General features: G+C 43.8%; 1 protein-coding gene across 1 annotated transcript in view; it reads right to left on the minus strand.

Annotated features, from left to right (window-relative positions):
• Positions 1-131: 131 nt before the first annotated feature.
• LOC125025012 overlaps positions 132-10,000 on the minus strand; it is a 10,589-nt gene continuing 720 nt past the window's right edge. The window contains exons 3-14 of the mRNA XM_047612849.1: positions 9,518-9,911; positions 7,657-7,787; positions 6,182-6,454; positions 5,520-5,648; positions 4,826-5,041; positions 4,249-4,441; positions 3,792-4,048; positions 3,257-3,379; positions 2,627-2,745; positions 2,230-2,359; positions 1,648-1,728; positions 132-1,243 (exon numbers count right to left, since the gene is read on the minus strand). Coding sequence (XP_047468805.1) covers positions 887-1,243; positions 1,648-1,728; positions 2,230-2,359; positions 2,627-2,745; positions 3,257-3,379; positions 3,792-4,048; positions 4,249-4,441; positions 4,826-5,041; positions 5,520-5,648; positions 6,182-6,454; positions 7,657-7,787; positions 9,518-9,911 — 2,403 coding nt within the window. The 3' untranslated portion in view covers positions 132-886. The remainder of the gene's footprint in view (positions 1,244-1,647; positions 1,729-2,229; positions 2,360-2,626; positions 2,746-3,256; positions 3,380-3,791; positions 4,049-4,248; positions 4,442-4,825; positions 5,042-5,519; positions 5,649-6,181; positions 6,455-7,656; positions 7,788-9,517; positions 9,912-10,000) is intronic.

A 10,000-nucleotide genomic window follows, 5' to 3' on the forward strand; every position in this document is an offset into this window, starting at 1 on the left:
AGTAATAATAATAATAGCAATAATGATATTAATAATAATAATGATATTAATAATAATAATAATAATAATAATAACAATAATAACAATGATGATGATAATACTATACCCTTGTTTTCATACCAGTATTGCTACCTCACCCGGAAAAAACTACAGGTTGCAGAGCATTTCTGAAAGCTTATTAGAATATTTACGAATTACTGTTAATTACGAGATAAGGGGAAATCTTAAAGCTTTGTTTCCTAAAAAATGTCCTGAGCATAGCAATTGCAGATTATCGAAATATTGGAGGAATACTTTCATGCACGTAGCAAATTCGATCACATAATTTAAATAGTCTTTGTGGCTCTTGATAAGTGACACTGTTTACTCTCTTCTTCATTCGTCACTGGTAACTGAGTTCACTGGGTCTTCATTGCAACTTGGTGCCACTGGTTCATGCAACTGGTATCGATCCCGGGTTGGAGTAATCTTAGGTAGATTTTACGATAAATCCATTTCATATGATTCCATGCAAAACATGTTCCATCTTAGGTTCTAATATTGAATACAAATATTGCATTTTGTTGAACCTGAGCTTTCATGTCACTAATAGTACACTGAAGAGGAGTTCAATGCCAAACATCCCTGCAAAGTACCGATTTTTCGGAAAATGCCCCTGACTTACATATCATCTTTACAAATCACTGAAGATTTACTACTTCTACGAGGCATAGCAACAAGCATACCGTCTCTAAACCATAGGAAAGAAGAGCATTTCGTGAAAAAATAGAACGCTTTGACTATTCCATCTGTATCGAAATCTCTTGTGTCTACGTTTAGGAAATTTGTCTCTTTGATTCGACCTCCATTTTGACACTGAATTGGAGGGCACACAGTCTAAGCCTCACTACATGATGCAGCACAGGCGCTGACCGCCCCTGTGCTCGCGGGGAAGCTGGCCAGCCTGGCGGGGGAGCGGCCAGTGGAAGTTGCTTCCGGGGGACGTCGGGAAGTGGGCGGGGTATGGCCACGCAGGACCGCCCATATCGTGCCCGTGGGAGTAAGGGGCGGGGCGCGATGGCGAGTAAGGAGCTCTGTGCCCGTTGCTGAAACCCATGTACTGGTGGTGATGGTAATGGTGGTGATGGTGGTGGTGGTGAGGGTGCTGGCTCTGGTGGTGGTGGAAGCGCTCTCTCCTCTGGTTCTCCAGGTGAGACCTGAGGACGTCCGGGTCCCACGGGTCCAGGTCAGGGGGCGTGTGGATCTGTAAGTGGTAGGCAATCGGTAAGATTATAACACCTTCAGGTAAAGCATGGAGGTCAGAGCAAGCAGATGTCATAAGATGAATGATTGTTTTGTTTTTTTTCAGCTGCTATTATTTGTGCTATATGTGAACAATATGACCAATTTTGTGAACATATCTCAGTGTTGACGTCAGCCATGTTTCTCCGCCTTTCCAATATACTATACACGTATCCAAGACACTGTATTCACAAAATGCAATCAAAGCCATATTTCTTGTCATTCTAAATGTCTTTTAAAAGTATGCTTACCATCCTTCAGAATGTATCTGAAGGTCTTCTTTTTACCTTTCACATTTCCCTAACAATCGTCATAAAGAATCTCAATGAAACTATTACGATCGAGAGTCCTGCGAAATCTCCCTACCTTATTCCTTATGTTCTCCAGAAGGTTACAGAGAGCGGGACTCCCACGGGCGTCCCGGAAATCTAATGGTTCTCGACCCTCCTGCAGAACGAAGTATTAGTCAGTTTAGTATCGTGGCATGAATCCTATACCGAGCCACAGGAACGGAAACATAAGAGTCGATTATAATTTGTTTCATACTTACCAGTATTCTATGCATTTTCCTTATATTTTATTATTGGCAGTATATCAGTTAACATTTATCTATTTATTGTCAACTAATTTGATCAGGTAATACCAAATTATCAATGCATTTTTTTTCAAATATACTGATACAACTCTCAAAAGAATGCCACAGGAGGGCGTCAAGTGTGAATATACAAGTATGTCTTGTTATTATCTGAATCCACCACTAAATGGGATCACAAAAATTACAACTTGTTAGATTATAAGCAAAAGAAACATAAATTAGACTTTAGACATCAGAATACACATAAACAAAATCTACACATTGAGCAATAAGAGTTATATCCTTTAGAAAGAAAAAGAAAACTTTGATCTCTTAGCCAAGCACCAAGATACGGAAAGATAAGGCAGACGCACCATATCCAGCGAATGTTCAGAGGAGCCTAAGTCTAGCAGAGAAGCTTTGATAGCAGTATCGTCGAGGAGTCCGGAGGCGTAGTGCAAGGGCGTCCGTCTCCACTGATCTCGCACATCGTCGGGGCAGAACCTTGGGGTGAAAGACGTTGAAATAAGATCATGTGAAAAGAGATGAATCGATAGGGCATTTTGTCTTCTCTAAGAACACTATTGGATATATTTCCCTTTTTAAAAAAAATCGACTTTAGAGGTTTAAAAGTCCATAAGAAAGTGACAGAACCGAGAGAGACAGTTCAATATGCAAATTTCGAGAAACAAAATACGAATGAAGTATTTCAATGTATCAGATCTGTCTTTCTCAAATAGATCCCCTAGTTATTAATGCCATAGTAAGAACCTGGGCGTGACGTGGTTGTCGTGAGCTGCAGGATGATCCATTGGGGCTCGTAAGATGAGGTTCACAATCTGCTCTCGGCCGTGCAGGACAGCCCAGTGAAGGAGGGGCATTCCATCTCCCTGTAAGGTTACGTGGAACTATAAACCTCGGCTATGAACGAAAAAAATAACGCAGTCTATATATTTTCTTGGAAAAAAATGGAAGCTCGTATATTATTAATGCGTTTTTTTTTCTAGATGTCTATATCTCTCCCTCCCTCCCTCTCTCTTAACCTCTCTTTCTCTCTTTTTCTCTCCTCTCCTCTCCTCTCCTCTCCTTTCTCTCTCTCTCTCTATATATATATATATATCTATCACTCTCTCTCCCTCTCTCTCTCTCCCTCTTTTTTTCTCCCCGTCTTTCACTCTCTCCCTATTTATCTCCCTCTCTCCCTCTTTCTCTCCCTCCCTCCCTCTTCTTTTCCCTCCCTCTTCTTCTCCCTCCCTCCTTCTTCCTCTCCCTCTCCCGCTTATTCTCCCTTCACTCCTCCCCATCTCCTTCTCCCCTTTCCTCTCCCTCTCCCTCTCCTCTTCGTTCTGCCTCTCTCCTTCCTATCATTCCCTCCCAGTCTCCCAAAATAACTGCACTTACCGCGAGTCTTCCTTGCCATAGGAGATCGACTAGGTGAAAGATGTCACTCTCGAAGTACAGTAACTGCTGCACTTTTGCCGTCTCGCCGTCCTCCACTGCCCGGAACATCTGCTGCAGGACGCCCTGTAATTAAGGAGGTTGTAAATCCCATAGCGGACCTGCATATCAAAGGGTTTACGTTTATATGACTTGACGATTTGTAATATCGAATTCTGGATTACATGGCAAAGAATTTTTTATGTTCCCTTGACTTTAGTTGATGCTGATGATAAAGAAACTCAAAGTCCCATAAAATTGATTTCAGTATATGACTGTACCTTCTAATGCATGTAAAGAACGTCTGTTAAAATTTACGAGCGTATATCAATTCTCTTCAGTAATAGTGAATTTACATCCATAACAAGGACCTGCAGAACCACTCGCATGGTAACTACTACCCTAAATAATCAGGTATTCACGCGTGTATTACCATGAGCCTCTAACCTCTTCGACAGAAACTTAATGGAAGAGAACACCTCTAAGTTTGCGCAAGTACCTGACACCTCCTGTATTCCTGCAAGAACAGCCCAACGTCCTGATCCAGGCTCTCGTGGGCGTCCGCCACCACCTCCAGGCGATCGAATCCTCTGAGAGCAAGGAGGTCGCGCCGTTTGGGGTAGAGGTCGGGTCGGGTGAGCCACAGAGCCACGAAGGTGTCCATGAGAGACACGAGATCCTGACGACCGTTCTGGAGTGCCACGTCTACAACCGTTAAGCCCTCGGGGTCACGCTCGCAGAGAAGGGCGGGGCCACCTACAAAGTTTATTATTAGTAGAGCATGACTACGACTTTGCAATTCAATCATATATGAGGGGTTTCAAGGTGAAATAATATTCAAGGGGAATGAGTATTTCTGCATTTCGTATCACAATAAACATAGGCATAAATCCAGTAACTTTTCAGTTGCTCGTCTCAAAGGAATATATCCTAACCAGGATCTAAGAATTACTCACCAACTTTGAGTATGGCCTCAATGGCATCCCTGTGGACACCGTTTTCCACCGCCACCCGTAGCACGTTCTTGCCCCGGTTCCAGACTCTCTCCAGCAGGCGGGCCTCCCTTGAGGTAGCGTCTGGAAGGAGGCTCTTGATTACCTCGGGGTCCATCCAAGGTTCTAAGGCTGTAAAGACTACTGGTACATCTACCTGCAATGAGGTAGGTGGGAAAGAAGCGAGAGAAACTACATGTGTGTTAAAATGGTAAACCAGTATATAAGAGGCTTATTTTATATATTCCTCTATCTATAATTCTCCTAGTTATTTCCCTCTCAGTATATTGTAAATCTCTCCCACACTATCAACGCATGGTACAAAACCAAGCAAGGCTCACGGACACACACACACACACACACACACACACACACATACACACACATACACACACACACACACACACACACACACACAAACACACACCTACGCACATACACACATCCACCCACACACACACACACACACATACCCCGACACCCACACACCCACAGCACACCCCACTCTAACGAAAACGCCCCACGCCAAGAGTAGTAGTACCATCGAATCATCCAGAATGTGGGTGTAGAGGGAAGCGCCGTGTGAACGAAGGAGGTGGATGAGGCGATGCTGTCCCCCCCGGATGAGGAAGAAGAGGAGGGGGGCGCCGCGCTCACTCAGTTTCCGGATGTCAATGTTGATTTTTTTCCTGGCGGGAGAATCTAGCAGTTCACGCACCGCCTCCATGTCCCCGGCGAGGGCGTGGTGCACCAGACACTGGCAGAAGTATGCATGTCTATCATATATACATTTAAAGGATATACTTAGGTTATCTACTATATATAATGTAAGGGATATAGTCTGCTAAATATAAATATAATGGTTATAATTCTTCAGGCTGTCATATATACACATAATGGGTAATTCTGTATTCTACCACATATAATGTAAAATACATAATATTGCAGTGCAGTTTGCCATGTATACGTATAGTGGATATAATTCTACCATATATACATATAATGGGTAATTCTGCAGTCTACCATATATAATGTAAATAATATAATTCTGAAGTCTACCATTATGTACATATGGGTATAGTGTTGCAGTCTGCTAAATATAACGTAACGGATATAATATTGCAGTCTAACATATATGACATAAATGGCAGAGTTCTACAACCTACCATATAAAATTATTAAAAATATACCTTCTACTACCGAAAAAACAATCGACCAGAATAAAGCATCCCTACCATAGAGGGATGGATGCTGAGGAGCAGGGAGATGATAGCTTCGTTACCCGTGCCCACCGCGAGCTCCCTCAAGGTCAGGCCTCCGCGGGTCAGGTCAACGCGGCACCACGAGTTGATCAGCTGACGCACCTGACGACGATCGGGAAGCAACGGTCAGTGTTGTGATTGTGATTTGTGTTACGTTATCTTTCGCGGTTTGGAAAAGATAATGGGCGAAGAAGCAGTGTGTAAGATGGTTTGCAAAACAAATTATTTGAAAAAAGAAAACAATATGTTTGCTTATTTAAGCATATATGTACATAGTCATGTGTGTATATACGTGAATGTGTATAGTCAACGGAAGATAATACAGTCAGGTAAAGGTGGCACTGTCAAACAACCTCTAAATAAAAACTTCGAAATTATAATGATGATGATAGTGATGGTGATGGTGATGACGATGACGATGACGACGACGAAGACGACGACGATGGTGATGATGATAATAATAGTAATGCTGTTAATAGTAATAGTAATAGTGATACTACTACTACTACTACTACTAATAATAATAATAATGATAATAATAATATTACCACTAATAATAACAACAACATCACTAGCAAAAAACACTAACCATTAAGAACACCCGCCGCCTGCCCCTCACGGCGCCCCTCACCCACCTTGCTGATGTCCTGCGAGGCGACGGCGCGCCACAACCCCGGCCAGTAGAACCTGAAGACCCTCCACACCGCCCCAGCAGGACCCAGCGGAGGTCGTCGAGGGTCGTCCTCCAGCGAGTCGGAACTGCCGCTCGGGGGGTACTCGAGGGGGTCGTGGACGGAAGCGGCGAAGTTGGGGTCGTGCTCGTACGGGTCGGCCTCCTGCTCGTAGTCACTCTCGCGGGGGTCGCCGGCGGGGCTCTCGGCCTCGCCCGGCTGGCCGTTCTGGTTGATCTGCGGGAGGGAAGGGCCCGGTTCTCCTCGCGCTCGTCCTCTGCCTGGCTCCCCCTCGGTGTGTTCGCACGCACACACACACGCACACATATAAATGTGTGTGTGTGTGTGTGTTTGTGCGTGTGCGTGTGCGTGTGCGTGTGTGTGTGTGTGTGTGTGTGTGTGTGTGAGTGTGTGTGTGTGCGTGTGCGTGTGCGTGTGCGTGTGCGTGTGCATGTGCGTGTGCGTGTGCGTGTGCGTGTGCGTGTGTGTGTGTGCGTGTGCGTGTGCGTGTGCGTGTGCGTGTGCGTGTGCGTGTGCGTGTGCGTGTGCGCGTGTGTGTGTGTGTGTGTGCGTGTGATTGACAAATAAGTTCTTCAGCTGACTTACGACGCTACTAGTAGAGAAAGAAATCTATTGGAATATGCTTTCGGTGGTATATTATTTCCAAAAATTCTTAGCCTCAGCTCGCAGCTTGATGGCACTGACGAAAGGCGGCAATCAGTGACAACTTTTGGCTCTTCAGTGCCTATTTATCCTTCTATCTAGACCTTATTTATCAGTCAGCCAACGTGTGTATAGCTGTATGTATAAGTAATTAAAATCTATATACTTATTCCTCGATATACTACATTTACCACATTCTTTATCATTACGGTTAATATCATTACCATTAATATTGTTTTCATTCAAAAAAGCACACATTTTCAGATATTCATATAAATGAAAAAACAACACTCATCTCTCCCCTAACCCCCCCCTTCCAGATACCTCGCTCTCCCCTCTCCTCTCTCCTCTCCCATTCTTAACCCTCCTCCCCTCTCCTCCTGACCTTCTTATCCCATTACTTCTCTTCTCTCCTGTTCTTATCCCCTCCCTCTTTCCTCTCCCAGTCTTATCTCCTTCGTCTCTCCTCCTGACCTTATTCCTTTACTTCTCTCCTCTCCCCTTCCTTACTCTCCTCCTCTCTCCTCCTTCCCTTCTTCCCCCTTTCCTCTCTCCCCGCTTTCTTAACTCCCCCTCTCCTTCCTAACTCTCCCCTCCTCTCCTCCTCTCCTCCTTCATTTCTTCCCCTTTTCCTCTCTCCCCCTCTTCTTAACTCCCCCTCCCCTTCTTAACTCTCCCCTCCTCTCCTCCTCTCCTCCTTCCCTTCTTTCCTCTCCCCCCTCCTCTTAACCCTTGCCCCTCCTTTCTCCCTCCCCCAGATCCTAACCCCTCTTGACCTGGTTCAGCCTCTTCTCCTTGACCTCTGCCCGCGCCATCATCTCCACTTCATCCCAGAGAGCGAGGCCATCGTGGGCGGCATACAGGTCGGCGCCGCACTGCAGCAGCACGTCGCACACAGCCGCGTCTCCTGGGGTGGGGGTCAGGGAGAGGGGGAGGGAAATGAGTGCTGATTTTAGGGGGAAATGAAAGCTGATTTTTGGGGGGAATGAGGGCTGATTTTGGGGGGGAATGAGAGCTGATTTTTGGGGAATGAGTGCTGATTTTGGGGGGAAATGAGAGCTAATATGGGGGGAAATGAGTGCTGATTTTGGGAGGAAATGAGTGCTGATTTTGGGGGAATGAGTGCTGATTTTGGGTAAATGAGAGCTGAATTTGGGTAAATGAGAGATGATTTTGGGGGAATAAGAGTTGATTTTGTGGAAATGAGAGCTGATTTGGGGGAAAATGAGAGTTGATTTGGGGGGAAATGAGAGCCGAATTTGGTGGAATGAGTGCTGATTTGGGGGAAATGAGAGCTGATTTTTGGGGAAATGAGAGCTGATTTTTGGGGGAAATGAGAGCTGATTTTTGGGTAATGAGAACTGATCTTGGGTAAATGAGTGCTGATTTTTGGGGGAAATGAGTGCTGATTTTGGGGAAATGCGAACTGATTTTGGGGGAATGAGTGCTGATTTTTTTGGGAAATGAGAGCTAATTTTGGGGAAATAAGTGCTGATTTTGGGGGAAATGAGAGCTGATTCCGCGGGAAATGAAAACGGACTGTGAGAACTTAGTGCTGAGAGATGTGAGGTGGATTGATCTAGCGAATGGATTAGGAAATGAATGTTAAACTAGTAATGAGATTAGGAATTACTGCCGATTTTGGGATAAGATTCGCAATAGATAAACAAATAAGTGATGTTCAACTAGGAAACAGATGAAGCTGACTGCTGGTTTTGGGAATTGAACTAAAAAAGGGATCAGTGAATGAGAAACGGGCTTGTGAATTGAACAGGTACAAATAAACAAATGAGCAAATTAGTTATTTTTAGATTAACTAATAAACAGATAAAATAATGAACACTAACTAACATATTAACCAGTGAGTGCTAATCTTAGTGGTTCAACTAGTAAAAATAACAGGAAATATGTACTGACGTTGAGGGAATAGGCTAGTTAAGAGACTGATCTTGAGAATTTGATTAAGGAATAGCGTTGATTTTCGTGGTTAAATTAGTAAGGAAATTAATTATCATATTAGTACATTAGACTAGGGAATAGTGCGGATCTTGAATTATAATCTAGCAGGTAATCTAGGAAATAATGCTAATATAAAAAATAGCGTTGTTTTTTGTAGTAAATAACAGAAGTTATTTAAGATGTAAGTGCTGATTTCGAGGGACAGACTTGTTAAAAAGCAATGAAAAGTGCTGAATTTGGCGTAGAAACAAGTGTATAAGTAAAGATACTCTTAATAAACTATTCCTGATTTTTTTTATTGATTTTTGTATTTGTATTTTTAAGAAAAAGAAACTAGTATATAACTAGTAGTTACCGCAGATCTTGGGGAACAAACTACAAATAAGTGATGCATAACAGGAAAAAGAACAAGTGATAACTGAAAAGGGCAAACTAAAGTGAGACTTATTACATCATGTGAAGTCAATGATCTATTTAGATGAGGATAAAGTAAATCATTTTGTCTCCTGTATACTCGAAGATGAAAAACAGCAAATTTACTTTGAATACTGAAGAAAAGATTATATTACAACGTTAATGAGGAAATTAAGAAACCATTAATGACTTTATATATGACTAACAACAGTACTTGAGATATAAATACCAACTCTGTATAAATGTATATGTGAGATAACTAACCTCTCCTAGCAGCATAATGGAGGGGAGTGAGGCCAGAAGCGTCCCGCCCATTCACATCCACGCCCGCGTCACACAGCATATACACGATAGCCATGCGGGCGCGATGGTGCCTCTCGAGTGATGGGTCGCACGCCCACGCCCATGACCAAGGCGGGTGAGTGGGAGCTCTCCCGTTGTCTGTAGTTTGTAGAGCATTTTGTCTTGTATTATATATCACGGAATTATAAGTTGCCAGCATATGTTCGCTTTGCAACGGCGTCCTCACGTCGCAGCTCGGCGAATTGATGAGTCTCCCCTTCGAGCCGTCTGCGTCGACCACGTTTTCCTTCATACACTCGCAGTTCATAAAGTCGTCGCCCGATTTGGCGAGCACGTGCAGGGGAGACCAGCCGTCCTGCAAATGGGCAAAATGCACGGTTAGACTTACTTCTCTCCGTTCTAAGGGTCTCAACATCGGATAGAAATTATTATTTATTGAAGCTT

Source organism: Penaeus chinensis, chromosome 4, assembly GCF_019202785.1.
Source record: "Penaeus chinensis breed Huanghai No. 1 chromosome 4, ASM1920278v2, whole genome shotgun sequence".
Classification (NCBI taxonomy): domain Eukaryota; kingdom Metazoa; phylum Arthropoda; class Malacostraca; order Decapoda; family Penaeidae; genus Penaeus; species Penaeus chinensis.